General features: G+C 68.7%; 1 protein-coding gene across 6 annotated transcripts in view; it reads right to left on the reverse strand.

Moving 5' to 3' along the window:
- Positions 1-7,800: 7,800 nt before the first annotated feature.
- The window catches only part of KIF26A (kinesin family member 26A), a 40,163-nt gene continuing 31,617 nt past the window's right edge, over positions 7,801-16,346 (reverse strand). For 5 of the 6 annotated variants that reach the window (XM_082737403.1, XM_082737398.1, XM_082737400.1 and 2 more), the window contains 11 exons: positions 16,004-16,213; positions 15,419-15,512; positions 14,890-15,152; positions 14,628-14,793; positions 14,310-14,472; positions 13,870-14,032; positions 10,708-13,516; positions 9,894-10,099; positions 9,750-9,770; positions 9,236-9,386; positions 7,801-9,020 (listed from right to left, as the gene is read on the reverse strand). In XM_082737403.1, the coding sequence (XP_082593529.1) occupies positions 8,839-9,020; positions 9,236-9,386; positions 9,750-9,770; positions 9,894-10,099; positions 10,708-13,516; positions 13,870-14,032; positions 14,310-14,472; positions 14,628-14,793; positions 14,890-15,152; positions 15,419-15,512; positions 16,004-16,213 (4,428 nt within the window). In that variant the 3' untranslated portion in view covers positions 7,801-8,838. The remainder of the gene's footprint in view (positions 9,021-9,235; positions 9,387-9,749; positions 9,771-9,893; positions 10,100-10,707; positions 13,517-13,869; positions 14,033-14,309; positions 14,473-14,627; positions 14,794-14,889; positions 15,153-15,418; positions 15,513-16,003; positions 16,214-16,346) is intronic. The other variant, XM_082737402.1, reaches the window with a different exon arrangement.

Here is a 16,346-nt window from a genome sequence, read left to right on the forward strand (position 1 = left end):
ACAGAAACAAACCAACCAGGAGAAAGACTGTGGGAAGAATCACGTTTCCAAATCAGCACCCAGCCCACCAGCTGGACGCCTCACCCGGTGGGTCCCGCACCTGCCGCCTCCCACGCCCTCCTCCTGCAGGCACCCTAGCCCCTCCTCCCAGCCTGGGGGCGGGGGCCACCCCCTGCTCTCAGGGGCCTCTGGGAAAGGACAGCTCACCCCACCCAGGCCTCCAGGAGCCTAGACCCCTCCTGCCAAGGGACTGTGCCCACCCCCCTGTAGAGGGAAGCTGGGCTCCTGGCCGGCGGTGGGACCAGCTCGGATGCCATCAGCCTGGGCTGCCCGTCGCGTGGACTCTTCAGTGACGCTTAAGGACCCCTCCTGCTGCTGCCCACAGGTCAGGTTGGTCTGGAATCTGGAATTGCGTCCAGACGGCCGCAGGTGTCCAGCGGTGCTGAGGTCGGGATGCCCAGCACACCTGCTCTGCTCCCCTGTGACATGCTCCCTGCTCTGAAACTCAGCACGTCTGTCACTGGGCCCCAGGGTGGGCCGTCCCGCCAGGACCAGGGGAGGCTGGGGAAGAGGCCAGGACAGGGGCTTTTGGCTCCACATCCCTCGGGGCAGCAGGGAGCCGCCCCACCCGGGGCCCCCAGGGCTCAGGGAGCAGGTTTGCTCTGGGAGCCCAAATGTGTGGGGACCAACACCAGGGTCCTCCCCGAAGAACTGGAGGTGGAGGGCTGGGGAACAGAACCCTCCCCTGGGGGCGCCTGGGTGGCTCAGCGGATTAAACCACTGCCTTGGACTCAGGTCATGATCCCAGGGTCCTGGGATCGAGTCCCGCATCGGGCTCTCTGCTCAGCAGGGAGCCTGCTTCCTCCTCTCTCTCTGCCTGCCTCTCTGCCTGCTTGTCATCTCTCTCTGTCAAATAAATAAATAAAATCTTTAAAAAAAAAAAAAAAGAACCCTCCCCCGGCACCAGGAGTCCCAGGCCTTCGACATGACGAGCACGAAGCACGGGGGCCGCCGGTCCCGCACATGCATGTGCGCATGTGTGCACTCGCACGTGGCCATGAATGCACTCGACTCATAAATCTGGCCTTCTGGGGCAGGCGTGCTTCCCGCCGGGATCTGTTTCCTCTACGGATTATTAACAAATCGCATGGCCCGACACACATTTCCCCCCGGGACTCCATCCCCCGCAGCTCAGCAGGGCGGGAAATGAGTAAAGAAGCCTCCACTTCCCCAGCCGGCCCCCTCTTCACCCTGACCCCATGCTCCTGCCTGGTCCCCTGGGTCCTGCCGTGGGACCGAGTCTCCTCCCCCTCCACGCCCCACCCCCGGAGGGCTCAGAGCAAGCCAGGCTCCCTGCCCGAGCTGTCTCTCCCCAGACTGTCCCCAGGAACTCCCGTGTGTTCCCTCACACAGCTGCCAGACCTGGGACCTGCCCCCAGCAAGACCCCCAGCCACCCCTGCCCCATGGATACGGCTAAATGGGGGGCTTCAGGGGTGGCCCTGGGGACCGCTGAGGGTTTGTAAGGAAATAGTGAACTCAGGAAGGCCCTGCCCGCTGCTCACGGGGACCCTCTATGCCGGAAGTCCCGGAGACAGCTGCACCAGCGCACCTGCTCCCCAGCCCAGGCAGAGGCCCCCACCCCCTCGTGCCAGGACACCCCGCTCACCTCCCAGATCCCCAGTGCCCCCCCATCTGATGTGACAGGACGACTGTCCTCTCCATTGCCAGCAGGAGCCCAGCAGCCCAGCAGGGTGGTTGCAACAGGGACACCAGAGCACAGGGTGCTCCCTGACATCTGGAACTCCGAGAAGGGGTCACCCGCCTGGGCTGGCCAGCTCAGTCTTCTGCTCTGCTGCTCTGAGGCCCTCTAGAGCCTGTGGACCAGGGTGTGCCTTTGGGGGGCCCCCCTCAGGCTGGAGGCTCCAGGCCCAAAGGGTCCAGAGGAGGAGTGACCCCAGCGGGAGTTGGCCAGGCACTTGACTGGGCCCGGAACATTCGTCCTTGAGAAGTCCGGGGGATTTCGCTGCTGCTGTGCCCCTCGGAGTGGACCCATGGGGGTGGCCAGGGACTTAAGGGCACTGGCTGGAGACCTAGGAACATGTAGGCACCGCGTTTCTGAAGCAACCAGTCCTGCTCAGCCTCCAGAAAGCCATGGAAAGCCCCAGAAACCTCCAGAAACCGAGGCTAAAAGCCGTTGTGGGAGGCAAGAGTGAGAGCTTCCTTGGGGGCACGGGTGTGTGCGGCAGCCAGAAGGTGGAGGCGGCTCAGGCTGCAGACCAACCCCCCTCCCCGCGTCCCCTCCCCACCCGGACCCCCGCCTCTCCCCTGACCCAACGCGCGCTCAGCCAAGGCTCCTCCTGTCTCATAACGATGCCAACTTGCCCTGCGCCAGCATAGACAGGCCCACAGAGCGGGGTCGGGCACTGGATTTAGAACACCCCCACTCTGCCAGCCCGTCAGCTTCCCTGGCCGGCCCCGAAGGCTGCAAGAAATGCGGCCCCTTGTTTCTGCGGCCAGAGAACCAGAAGGGATTTTGTCCAGCCCCGGAGACCTGTGTTCAGTGTCTGCGCGGACTCGGCACGGCCCGGCAGCCCCTTCTGCAGGAGGGGAAAGCGAGGCACAGAAGGGGAGGACCCGGACCCAGAGGGCACCGACCGTTCTGGGCGCCATCCTCAGGGGTCCAGCCTGTGAAGCCTTCCCCTGGGGACCCTGGCCCCCGCCGCCCAGCTGTGCGGGGCTCCCTTCAAAGGCCCCCAACTTGGGCGCTTTCTCTCGGCGGGGCACGCGTGTCTTCTTCAGGGGGCAGGTGAAGTCCTTTCATTCACCTAGACCGTGGCGTCCGGGACGGCTGTGCCAGGAGCCTGCGGGGAGCAGGGCAGACCTGCGGAGGAAGCAGGGGCCTGGCTGTCCTGGGGCGGGTGGCGCATCCCAGCTGACCTCATACTTCCCAAGGGATGACAGCGTCAAGGCAGGGATGGGGTGACCTCACCTGGTGCCGCCCTGCGGGTTCTCAGAGATGTCAGCTACATGGGGCACGGTGGCCTCACCCCTGCACTTATACGGCCCTGCACCAACCAGCCAGCAGGCCGCCTCCCACACACCCCTTCCTCCCCGGCAGAGCCTGAGTCCCCTGGAGGCTGGATCCTGGCCCCCCAGCTGTGACCATGGAAGGGCCCAACCTGGCCTCAGGCAGCCCCCAGGGACCCCAGTGCCCACTCCAGACTCCCAGGGCTCCCGGGCTGCTCAGAGGTCAGGAGGGAGCATCCTCCTCACAGCCCTGGGTGCCTCCCTGCCTCCCCACATGGCCAGGGAGCCCCAGGGAGGGCCCAGGCCGCCTGCGCTGCCCTCCACCTGGACACTCGGAGACCGCAGCCCCCTGCCGCCCAGGGCCTCACAGTGGGCACGTCAGAGAAGCGGGGCCTGCGGGCTCCGGGGAGGACCTGCAGAGAGACCAGGCCCGGCAGGGACCCTGCGCACCACAGGCCCAGTTGTAGCGCCCCTGCTCCGTGCTGGGCCACCCTGGAGGGCACGGGGCCCCCCACCATCTTCAAGGACCTGAAACACGGTGCTGGCCAGCGACAAGGGCCCCCGGGGGCCCGAGCTGGAGCAACTCTGTAGCAACAGGAAGTGGTGTAGGACTCTAAGCCGAAAACTGTCCTCAGTGTCCACGCTCACAGAAGGCATCGAGGGGGATGGAGAGAGAGGAGCCGGCCTCGTGTGGGGGCCCCATTAACCCGGGAGGTGCCCCCAGCCGTGAGCTGTCCGGGAGCCCTCGACCGAGGGACATGAGGCAAACTCTGCGTAAAAACGGGTCTTTGGTGGCTGACAAGCGACCACTACCAGCTCGGCCACACCCCGCAGGAGGACAGCATCAGGGAGACGGCGTGTGCGGTCCAGGGAACCCCGTGCCAACTCCCGCGCTGCCCTCAGACTCTGCTGTGCATCCGGGAGAACATTCATGTTAGGAGGGGATTCGAAAACACGTAAAGCGAAGGCTGAGGTTTGACGGGGCGGGCGGGCCTGCGGCATGGCGAGGGAGGGGAGGGGGAGGGGGGGAGGGGATGGGGGGAAGGAGGGGGAGGGGGAGGGGAGGGGAGGGGGAGGCAGGGACGCCCACAGGAAAGCCTCCCAGGGCCCCCGCTCAGTAGCGGACATTTAGAAGGCGGAGGGGCCGAGGGGCCTGTGTGGTTTAGTCTCGAATGGGGTGACCAGGCCGGAAGGGCTCTGGTGCCCAGGCTACAGCTGGACCACGAGCCTGGTGGCCTTGGACAGGACCGTGGACGGGGGGGGGGGGGGCGCAGGACGGGCTCTAGGCACAGACCCCCCAGAAGGCCCTTCCCCCAGACCTCAAGTGTTCCTGCGCCCCCACTTGACCCCTGGGCCAGGCCACCTTAGACTCCGTGACCCTCGGCCACGTCCCAGTCTTACGGGGCCTCAGTATCCCCAACCACAACACGGGGTGGGGGTCACAGGACTTGAAGGCCCCCAGCCTTGAGTTGTGGGTGGGGAGGCTTCTCTCTTGGCGGGGCTCCCCCCGACGCGCGTGCGCACACACACACACACACACACATATGCACGCACACCCCGCAGACCCAGCCCACGGGAAGTCACTCCTTGGCTGGCCCAAGGAATTCCTTCCCAGCCCCCTCCCCGCCTCCCAGGCTTCCTGTGTGGAAATGGGGCCTGGATCCCGCCGGTAAACATATTACCAGGAGGGGGAAGTCACCCTCCGAGCTTCCTGTTTGCCACAGCAGACGCCAGGGCCCAGCCCAGCCCCCAGGGCCAAGCCCAGCGCCCCCCAGGACCCTTGGGAGCCCTGCTGGGGAGGAGCCCGCTCTGTCCCCCAGCTCCTGTCTGCAGCCCTGAGACCAGCCCTCCCCCACCCAGGGCTGCAGGGAGGCCCCAAGGTGGGATGCTCAGCCCCCCTGGACGGTACATCCCCAGGCAGCCCATGTGCCCCGGATGGCACCAGGCAGCTGGAGGCAGGGGCGGGTTGGCACTGGGGGAGACCCAGGGCTGGAGAGACCCCCGCCAGGAACCCGCTCTCCAAGTGTGCAGAGGAGACTGAGGCGCCCTGCCCTCGGCGCCTTCCCAGCCCCAGACCTCACTCAGCAAAGCACCCAGTGCCCTGACGGGCAGGGGCACAGGCCCTGGATGGGACCCTACTATTGATTTAGGACACAGCACCTCGAGCCACTGCCACCAGGCTGCAGGACCAGGGCCCCTCCCCATGGCCTTGGCTGTGATCCAGGGGTCAGAAGAGGGGGCACACAGCCAAACACTTACTCTGGAAGCTCCAGGTCCCCTGTCAGGGAGGTCATGGTGCCCCTTTGCCCAGAGTAAGGCCCAGGAAGGAGGGGGCAGGCTCTGGACCCCGGGGGAGCCACTGCCTGGGGGCTGCAGGCCAAGCACCCTGTTCCTGCCCCAGCTGCCCGCCCCCATTTTGGCTCTGGCCTGTTCCCAGCCACTCCTGGTCGGTCCCTGAGCCCCCAGCCACGGTCATCCAGTCCTGCCTGACCTCCACCTGGCCCCACCTTCCTAGGTGGCCTCCCAGTGCCCGGGGCCGGGATGGGCAGGGCGGGCAGAGCAGGCCTGCACCCGCAGAGTGAGTCAGGCGGGCACCTCACCCCGGGGAGCAGGCTGGCGGGGCGCCAGGCTGGCCTCGGAGGCCAGGAGAGATGCCACCTGGTCTGCTCCGGTCCTTGTCCCCAGATGGCCCAGGCGGGCACTTCGGCCTCCCCTGGGCAGCCCGCCCCCTCCACGGTGGGCTGACCCTCACCCCACAGAGAACCCTCTCTGTCTGACCCTGAGGACTCTGCACCCCACCCCCCACCCCCGCTAAGAAGAACGCACACAAAAATGGGAGCTGGAGGTGGCCGCGCCCACACTGGGGCTCTGAGCGAGATGCCCACGGACCCCTGACAGGGGCCCGGACACAGGGCTGCCTCGGCTTCATCAGAGCTGGGTCCCGGGCGGCAGCAGCTTTCCCATCCATAAAATGGGCACCGAGCGGGGTTCCCAGCCTGTAATGACAGGGCTGAGGGCTTTGATGTCCCAGATGAAAGGTGCTCCCAGGCTGCCCCCCGGACAGGGGGTTCCCAGCCCAGAGAGCAGGCACCGCCCTCCCAGAGCCTCCCCTGGACTGTGGGAAGGCGGCTCCAGCGGCTGGCCCCCAAGGTCAGCCATCTCCAGCCTGGGCCTGCTCCACAGAGGCCCCCCAGCCAGGACAGGGCCTGGGGTGGGGAGTTGGAGGTCAAGGGCAGAAGGGAATGGGAGGGGTGGAGGAGGCGCAGGGACGTTCCCCGCAGGAGGAAGGGACCACGCGGCATCCCCCCCGACAGCTCCGGCACGGCGGTCCAGGCAACGTGGCCGGTCTCCCCAGCTTCCTGGGCGACCTGCCCCCCACACCCCAGCATGGCCCTGGTCTCTCAGGATGGAGGGGGTCCCCAGGCCACCACCTCCACAGACCAAGGTCAGACCGTGGGTCACAGTGAGCGGGACCAGGCCCACGGGTGCCTCAACCAGGTTGGGCTTCTCAGCCCGTCCTCGGATATCCGGTCCCAAAGGCTCTATCTCCCCACACACGCCTGCCACACCCGCCTCAACCCCTCAGACCCTCCCACGGCGGAGAAGCAGACTCAGTGGCCGAGGTGTGGGGCTGGGCTCCTGCTGGGGGCCAGACCCAGCCTCAGAAGAGGAAGGGAGACCCCCAGGGCTGGTCTGGGCCTCCCGATGCCCCAGGGGACACGGGACCCTGATCACAGGCGTGGGAGTCGAGTGCCGTTGGCAGCAGGGAGCAGGAAGGCGGTCTGGGGCAGGGGGCTCTATGTGTTAGACTCCAAGGACGGGGGAGGGGGGGTCTAAGGAAGCACTTTGCAACGGTCAGACACTGTGGGGTCTTGGACCGGCCTCTGCCCCCGGCTGGACCTCCCCCTTGAAGAGAAACTTCACTCACTTGCTCATTCATTCATTCTTTCCTCCAGCAAGTATCCCCCCGGCCCCACGGAGGCCCAGCCCTGCGCCTGATGGTGAGGAGCAGCCATGACTCAGACCGCACCCCACACTCTCGAGGCCCCGTGGAGGTCGGGAATGCAGGCAGAGGCCACACACGGTGTGATGTCCCGGAAGGGGAGTCCCAGACCTCACTAGGAAGGGCCCCGCCAGCTGCGAGGGGCCACGGTGCCCGCACCAGAGTCTGGGGGCCCCCAGATGGGGTGGGGACAGCAGTGGGCTTGCCCAGGACCCCGGTTCGAGCACCAGCTGGAGCAACCGAGGCCGGCAGGGAGGTGGGGACTGGGCGGGGTAGGCACGCCCAGCGCGGGCTCGGCCAGCTCCGGGGGTCCTGCGCCCCGTGTGTCCAGTGTGTCTACTCACCCGTCTCGTGGAAAGACAGGCGGGGCCGAGGGAAGGAGGTGAGGCTCTCCGGGTGCCACTCTAGTACCTGCCTCAGTTTCCTCAGTGAGCACAACCCCTGGGAAGGGCCCGGGAGCCCACCAGCCTGGCCCCGGGATCCCTGCCTCAGCCTGGGGACCCCAAGAGCTGTTCAGACGGAGGAGCTCAGGAAGGGGGTCAGGGAGGGGTCAGGGGAGGAATGGGGTGAGAGTCCCAGCCTGGCTGGAGGCCCTTCCTGCCGTCGGTCCATCACAGCTCTGTCCCCGCTCGCCTGCAAGGCTGGTCCCCGCAGGGCCGGCAGGCAGAAGGCAGGTCTCCTGCTGTCCTGAAGACACGTCCCCAGTGGTCGGAGGCCCCGTCGCCCCAGGACCCTCGGAGGACAGCGCACCCAGTGAGCTCAGGAGCCATTTTAACAACAGATGTGTCTTTTATTCACAAATAAAAGCCGTAGCAAGAGGTTATCTACACATTTGTACAAAGGTCTGGGAGCCCCTAGAAAATGCACAAGGGTCAGAAAACAGAGCCCATTGTGACGGGGACACACGTACGTCGGCAGGCGCCCTCCCGGTCTGCATTTGGCAATTAGAGCCCCCCACGGACCCCTGCCCCCACCGGGCACCCCCCCAGAAAGAGCCTGGCCTGAGGGATACCTTCCATAGAAAACCATAAAAACATAGATCATTTGTCTCCAAATTCCCACTGCAAATACTGCATTTATAGGCAAAATGATATAAAAATATGAACCTAACAGAACCTTTACAAAACCCTTACCCCCCATTGTGTGTGTGTGTGTGTGTGTGTGTTGGTTTTGTTTTTTGCTTGTGGTTTTGGTAAGAATTCCTGCCGTAGAAGAAGGCGCCTTGTGGGCGCTGCCCTCTCTGTATCCTCAGGACAGAGCAGGTCCCGGGGGGAGGGAACACGGGCCATCCCCCCCGGAGGACCCCACGCGATCCACAGCAAGGACGCAGACCGTGGTCTGGTGACCCCCGGGGCCAGTTCTGCTGAGAGGAAACAGCTGTAAAGGAAGAGTCCTGCATCCTGACCCTTGGGCCGGCGGGGCCCAGAGCAGTCCTGCTACATGAAACTGCTTGGCTGGGAAGGGGCCCGGCCTGGCCCCGGACGGCCCCCTGCCGCTGCCCAGGCCACAGCCTGAGCACACCGTCTGCTGGTGTCTTGAGTCCTTAGCACCAAACGCAAAAAGAGAGAAGTCGATTCAAGGTTAAAGGCACTTGCGTTGCTGTCTGGGTGGTGACCGTCCCGTCTCCGGCACACGCGCTCACTCCCCCTCCACCGTCCGCTCCGCCTGGCCAACCCCTCCCTCCTGCTCATCGCCTCCGAGCCCCCCGCGCTGGGCCGGCCCCCGGCCCTCCACACCCTCATCCCTCCAACCCCCGCCACGTGCTCGCTCCATCCCACGTGCCGTCCCGGCGTCCCGGGGCCCAGCCTCAGACGTCCACCTCCTGCAGCGCCGGCGGGCCGGCGGGGGAGGCCACGCTGATGTCGAAGCAGGTGACCATCATGACGTGGGCCTTGCACACATTCACGCACTGCTCCAAGGCGGCCGTGGCGTGCTCCAGGGCCGCCAAGTACTCTGCCGACTCGGGCTCCAGCTCCGGGTCCACCTCGACTGGGGAGGGACAGTGAGCAGCGGGTCAGGGGCCAAGGACAGGCGTCGCTCCCCGCCCAGCGTCTGGGTCCCCGTCTGGGCCAAGGTGAAGGAGGGGGCCGGAGCTCTCGAGGGAAGCGCCTGGCTTGGGGATGGACAGCAGGCGAGGCGAACCAGGGCAGAGGGCAGGGATGAGGGTCCTGCAAGCCTTGCCTCCCCGGGGCCGGGGGACTCACACTGCTCCAGCCAGCGGCCGGGCTCCAGCATCAGCCGGCCCTGGGTCTCCGCCAGCTCCCCGCACAGCTGCTCGTGCTTGGCCTGTACCTCCCGCAGCCGCTGCTGCCTGCGCTCCGCCAGCCGAAGCCGGGCGCTGGCGCACACCAGACCCTGGGGGGCAAGGGGCAGGCAGGAGGCTCAGGCCTATAGGACGACGGGGTCTCCCGGCTTTGGCCGTGGCACCCTCCTCCAGCCTCTGGGCCCGGGCAAACCTACAGTGCGGCCTCAAAGGAGGGCAGGGTCAGCCCCGGGTCCCCCACAGGTGAGGTTCAGGCCAGACGCTCTCAGCATAGCCTGCCAAGGCCTGCCTGGGACTCGGGCCCAGGACGAAGAGGCCCAGCTGTGGGAGACCCTTCAGCAGGGCAGCTCCACGGGACCACCGTGGTGACCTCAGGACCCTTCCGGCCACCCACTTGGCCCAAGGTGGGCATCGGTGGCCACCACGGCTTCAGGGCTGGGAGGGCTGGTTCCTACCTTCTCCACGTCCTGGGAGGGCTGCGGGCAAGAGCGGAAGGCAAGCTCAGCTGCTGCGCCAACCCCCAGGGGGCCCACCCCGCCATCCCAGGGCCTCCCCGCACCAGCCCCCCACCCCAGGCCCCAGGCCCTGCCGACCCTGACCTCAGCCGGGTCCTCCCTCGGGGGCGGCCGGTGCCGCTGCAGGCGCTCCACGTCGTCAATCTCATAGACCTTGATCTCGAAGGGCTCCTTCAGGGAGCCGGCCAGGGGCGGCGGCAGGTCCACCCACTGCCCAGGGAGGCCGGGCTTGCGGCCCAGGGCAGCAGTGTCCGGCATGGGCGCCGGGATCAGCCGTCTCCGCTGTGGACCTGAAGCAGAGGGCCGGGCGCTGGGTGAGCGGGGGCTGGGGCCCGCTCCCAGGACTCAGCGCCTGGCCAGGGGCTCGTCCAGAAATCCCCAGCCCTTACAGGCCCCCTCTCGCCTGGACAGCTGCCCCAGCGGCCCACACGGGGGCAGCCTCCTGGCTGGCCTCTCCTGGAGACAGCCCTCAACACCCCAGTCACGCCGAGGCCCTGCTCAACACCCCTTACTCCCACCGCCACCCCGGACCGGGTCCTCAGCCCTCCCGCCAGTCCCCCAGGCCCAAGTGGTACCCCTGCCACGTCTCCCAGGACGTCCCTCCCTGCTCCCCGCCCCAGCCGCTGGCCCACTTCCTCCACCACGTGCATAGCAAGAAGCTGGCCCAACCCACTGGGTCCGCCCCCCACACTGGCTGTGGGACTCCCAGGCAACTGGGCCTGAGCCCAAGAGACCCCAGGCTGAGCGCCCTACACCCAAGCCTCCCCTGACCCCCTATGCCCCACTGGGGTGACCTGCGACACCGGCCCTCAGCAGCTCGCTCCGACAGGGATGGCCCAAACCTCGGGGACAGCGCGGGGGCAGAAGGGGGCCCAGTGGGGGTCGCACCCACACCCACCTGTGGCCCTCTTCTTGGGGGACCTGAGGCTGCGGGAGCGGGCGCCCGGCGAGGCGGCCCCGCTGTCACTCATGGAGTCCGGCGCGGACGAGGCGCTGCCGGTGGCCTCGCTGTCGCGCAGCACGCTCTCGTAGCCGCTGCTGCCGCCGCTGTGGTAGAAGAGCGCGGTGCGGCCCATGGCGGGCGGGAGCTCGCCACTCAGCACGCTGCTGTTGTCACTGCCATGGCCGCTGCTGCAGCGCTGGGGCCGCCGCGGGGCCGTGACCTTGCTGTAGGGGGAGGGCAGCGCGGGGACAGCGGGTAGCCGCTCCTCCCCCACATTCACGCCACTGTCACTGCCGCTGTCCGAGTCCGCCGAGCCCCAGGAGGGACCACCTCTGCCGGGGGCACCGCTGGCCGCCAGCTCGTTGACGCGGCTGTGGGCGGCCCGGAGCGCCTGCCTGGTGCCCATGATGGTGCCCCGGCTGGCCTTGGCCCCGACCCCAGGCACAGCCCGCGGGGCCGCCCGGGGAGCCATCACGGGGCCACCGGGGGTCCTGCCCACCGCTGGGGTCAGTGGCTTCACGGGAGCACACAAGGCCCTCGACCCACCCACTGCTGGACTGCGGCCCTTGCTCCCGCCGGCTGGGGGCTTGGGGGCCCCCACGCCTTTGGCCGGGCTGCCCCTACAGGCTGGAGCAGGCCCAGGCACGGAGCTGGGGGACGGAACACCCAACCTGGGCACAGCCCGGGCCCTCCCGGGAGCCTCCCTGGCCTTGCCGTGAGCCGGACCCTCGCACCGCTCGAGAGAGCCATGGGCGCTGGGCCGGCTCGCAGCTTCCACCTTGCCCGCCCGGGCCTTCAGGCTGGACGTGGCCCTGGTGACAGAGTGGTCAGCTCGGCTCCCAGCCCTGGCCTCCTCCTCTCCTCGGGGAAGGGCAGCAGCCGCAGCCCGGGTAGGGCCCCCGCCCTGGGGAGCAGTCAGCGCTGGGCTACTCTTCTGTTCCAGGCTGGACTTGCGCACAGGAGGGGCCGGGGGGGCTGCCCCGCCAGGCCTCGTGAAGAGGCTTCCCTTGGGAGCCACGCTCCGCTTGCTGCTGGGGGCAGCCTTCGGGTTGCCCAGAGAGGCGGCCGCAGCCGCCAGGACGTCCCTGCAGGATGCGGCGGGTGTGGTCACACCCAGCGTGGTGGCCCCCCTCCGCAGCGGGGGTATCTGGGCTACGGCCTCTGGCCTCGGGGCCGCCCCGGCTGCCACTTCACAGCCGTCCACCACCCTCCGGGCACAAGCCAGCACTGGGGCTGGGCTGGGGGCCCTGCCGGCCGAGGGCCCCTGGCATGGGCCACATTCGTCTGCCCGGAGCAGCCAGGGGTCCCCGTAGAGGCCTCCGGGGCCAGGTGGGCTCGCGGCCAGGCGAGTGCAGCCTGCGCGACCGGCCGCTGAGGAAGTCCTCGGTTTCCGGGGGAGGCTGGAGTGGATCGTCTGTGCGGGGACCGCCCCCCACGGGGATGCGGCTGGGGACTCCCTACCAGGTCGGGCAGGGGCCGCAGAAGCCACGTCCCCAGGGTGAGGACTCTGGGCCGGGCCAGGACCATCCGGTCTGCTGTGCTCCGGGAACCGACAGCTGCCCTCGTCCGGGGAGCCGCCTGGGACAGGGGTGCCCAGGGGGTCGGGCCCCGCTGGCGAGTCCCGGCCAGCCCGGAAGGCAGACGGGGGCGCGGGGCTCCAGCGGTCGTCCATGCAGATGCTGACCTCGCTGAGCCAGGAACTGACCGAGGTGCCCTGGCTGCTCCCAGTCCGGCCCGCCCCCTCCGAGGGTGCGCCCGCAGCCTGTGCGGTGTAAGCCTCGAGCTCGTCGCTGATGCTGCTGATGATGCTGACCGGCCTGGACCCCGAGGCTACGGCCTGCAGAGAGCAGTTGCTGCCGAAGCTGGCCAGGCTGCTGGGGCGGCCGGAGCCGGCCAGCGCCCCCAGGGACAGCTCCTCCACCACCGTGAACACCAGCTCGTCCTCGCCATTGAGCTCCACGGGCTGCTGCAGTGTCACCGTGGTGGTCAGCAGGCTCCGCTCCAGACGGCGGCCGTGTGCGGGGGGCCGGGGGCTGCCTGCCTGCCCGCTCCTGCCCACGGGGGGCGTCCGCAGCACGCCGTCCGCGCTCCCTCCCCCCGGGTCCTCCGGCACTCTGCTGGCTTCCAGCTGCCGAGGAGGCGGAGGGGCCGGGCTGGGCAGTGGCCTCCTACCCCCGACCCCAGCGGCCTTGTCCGGCACCAGCAGATCCCTCCGGTCGGCACCAGCCTTAGAGGGTTCCAGAGCACCCCGGCAGGCGTCTGGGGCGGGGCTGCCTCGAGGCGCGCCGGCCGCCAGCGGGGAGCCTGCCGCCTTCCTGGGGGCGCCGGCCTCGGGCGGTGAGGGCCTCCTGCCCCCGCAGGCCGGGCCGGCCGGGGCTGCCCCGGGGACACCCTCGCTGCCGTCGATGCCTTCCAGCCGCTCCTGCAGCTCCGCGAAGGTGCTGCAGCGGAAGTGGTCGGCGTCCCTCGGGCCCTCGGAGGGCCGGCGGCGGCGGAGCGCGGGGATGATGGGGACGAAGTCGGGCGGCCCTTCGTCGTCGGTGAGCTCGCGGTCTGACAGGGCCACCCCGCCGGGCCCCACGTAGATGACCGTGTCGCAGGACTGCTCGCTGCTGGAGGAGTAGTCGGGGTCTCCGGGCGAGCTGGAAGCCAGGCGGCCGGGCTCCGAGGCCACGGAGCGGGAGTGGAAGGGCCGCAGGTGCGGGGGGCGGCGGGCACGGCCCTCCTCGCAGGAGCTGTCCCCGCCGGAGGAGCTGGACGCGTACTGGGGACAGAGCAGGCCTGCGTGAGCGGCCACCTTCCCCACCGCCCCATCCACGCATCCCAGCCAGGAGAAGGACATGCTCCCGCCGAGGGCTGCCCAGGGAGTGCCCTGCTGGCTGGCTCCGGAGGGACACGGGCCACCCCCAGCGGGTACACGGCAACCACAGGCCCCCTTTGGGAGCGATTCCAGTGTAGCCCTGGGTGCCAGGTGATTTGGGACATAGCCCCCTGCCTTGTCCAGGGGCACATGGGGAGCCCAGCCAGGGATGGGCGGCAGGTCCCTCACCATGCTGGGCAGGGGCCCTCACAGGGCTCTCGGGGGCGGGAGGAGCAGGCAGGAGAGACAGAGCCAACCTTGACTTTCTTCCTACGTAGCCGGTGGATGCGGGCAGCGAGCTGCACGGTGCTGAGCGTCTCGGCGTGGCGAGCGGGTGCGTCTGAGACGTGGGCGATCATGGTGGTCCGGCAGCTGGGGGCCGCCAGGCACTCACGCAGCAGCAGGGTGAGCCTGTGCTCCCTGGGGGCGAGGGGCGCTCAGAGGCTGCAGGCCTGGGGAGGGGAGGTCAGGGCGGGAGGCTGGGCATGGGGGTGCGGCGGGGCGGAGGGGAAGGAGGAGGCAGGCCTCTCCCCGGGACGGGGTCATGCCTGAGCCCAGGCCCAGCTCTGGCATCCGGCCCTCGGGAAGCCAGGCCCCAGGAGCTCAGGGGTCCAGGCACCCTGGGTGCACCTGCCACGCCCTTGGCTGCTCCTAGGGGGCCACCTCGCCTTTACCCGCCAAGGAGCCTGCCACTCACCTATAGGGCACGTGCTTGGCTCCACTGACCAGGGCCAGGATGACACTGCCCAAGGCGGACAGAGGAAGACACGAGGGTCCCCCAGGGGCCTCCCCGCCCCGGCCAGGCGCCCCCTCACACCCGCCCAGGTCGATGAGGTGCAGGCGGCTGCGGCCTCCAGACACTGAAAGCACAGGGTGGGAAGGTGGGGGAACGGCCCCGGACCCCCTGATCCCAGACCCCCAGGCCCCCGGACCCCCAGATCCCCCGGACCCCTGGGCTCCCCCAACCCCAGGCACCGCGGGGAGGGCAGGCGGGGGCGCGCGAGCCGACACCTACTCCCGCCGCGGCCGCACTTCTCCACGCGGTACTGGTAGACGTGCAGCGTGAAGACCAGGTGCGAGCCACAGCCGGGCCGGCGGGAGCCACGGGCCGCCAGCGCCGCGTCCAGGTACAGGCCGGCCTTCTCCGCTGTGGGAGCCCGAAGCTCGCTCTGGTTTGGCAGCTGGGGAGGGCAGTGCACAAGCTGGAACTCGGGCCTGCCTCCCGGAGGCTGTCCTCACTGTCCCTCAACCCCGTGGCCGCGGAGCCGGTGGCGTACCTGAACCCCACACCCAGGGTCCTCCCGCAGGTGCACGCCCGGGGACTGGGAGTCCTGGACGCTGCCGGAGGCCGCCTCGGCCAGCAGGTCCCGCAGGCTCTCGTCAGGGCCGTACACCTCCGCCGCAGACACGCGCACTGAGAAGCGGGTGCCCGTCCTCTCCCTACGCTCCTCGATGAGCCTGAAGAGCCAGGAAATGGCACAGGGCACAACGCCCAGGCTCTGGGGCGAGCTGTCCTTCCCGATCATGGTGTAGGACTTGCCTGGGGGGCGCACGGACGTGTCAGGCCCCCACTTTCACCCTGACACGCCCTCAGAGCCCAGCCACGCCCAGCTGCTCCCAGGTCCAACCTGGGAACACCAAGACCAGGGTCCCCCTGCCGCCTAGGAAGGCAGGGGGCTTTCTCTCCACGTGCCCCACCCCCGGTCCTGGGCCCACCCCCTGCCCGCATGGGACAACCCATTTCCCCCGTCCTTCCTGCAAAATGAGGCCCAGAGACTGCAGACAGGAAAGATGGGGAACGCTTACCAAGGCTCGCATGGCCGAAGGAAAAAATGCAGCCATCAGCCCCACTGACCACTGACTGGAGCACGTCAGCCACGGTCCCCGAGCAGACCTCAGCCTGAGAGAGGGGCACAGGGCACCAGGCTGGCACGGGGGTCACGGGGCCGACACCCAGCCTCCCGCCACGCCTGCCTGTCCCCATCCCACGCAGGCCGGCAGCTCAGAAGGCGGGCAGGCTGGCACACACAGGCCCCAGCTCTCGGAGCTCTCCACGCACTCGCACGACACACACGGCGTGGGCCAGTCGGGCGCACAGCTCACACCGCCCTCGTGGGGCAACCTGGGACACGGACCTCACCGCACCCCCGATGCTCACGTGCACCCGGCAGACAGCAAACCCTGCTCCCAAAGCTTCCCCGGAGCCCACAGAAAATCCAGCACTTCTGCAAACGGCCCGACAACAGCACCAGCAGGGGAGGAGGCCCCCAGGCCCGAGCCAAGGAGGGAAACACACCACAGGCCGGGCCCGGACCACTGGGCCTCGCTCTTACCCCTCCTTTTCCTCCCTGGGCACCAGAAGCAAGGGCAGGCCTGGCGCCGGCCCCTCACCTGCTCCGAGTCCTGGGGAAAGACGGCATCGAAGGCAAACATCTTGGGAGCCGCGGCGGAGGCTCGTCGGGGGCCCGAGCTGCCGGGGGGCCCAGCAGTCTGGTCGTACAGGATCACCTGCTTCTTGCGTGGGTCCACCTTCAGGAAGGACGCGGACTCGGCCGAGGGCTGCGCCCCCTGTGCGGGCCAGACCCGCAGCATGACCTTCACCTGCAGGAGGCGGGCGGGAGCGAGCAAGCGCCTGAGCCGCGGCCACCAGCCCAGCGGCCGCTAATTATAGGCCAGGAAGAGCTCGCGTGAGCTGAGACAGCGGGCCAGGCCTCGGCACGGGGATCCCCACCGC

Source organism: Mustela nivalis, assembly GCF_964662115.1.
Source record: "Mustela nivalis genome assembly, chromosome: 6".
Taxonomy (NCBI): domain Eukaryota; kingdom Metazoa; phylum Chordata; class Mammalia; order Carnivora; family Mustelidae; genus Mustela; species Mustela nivalis.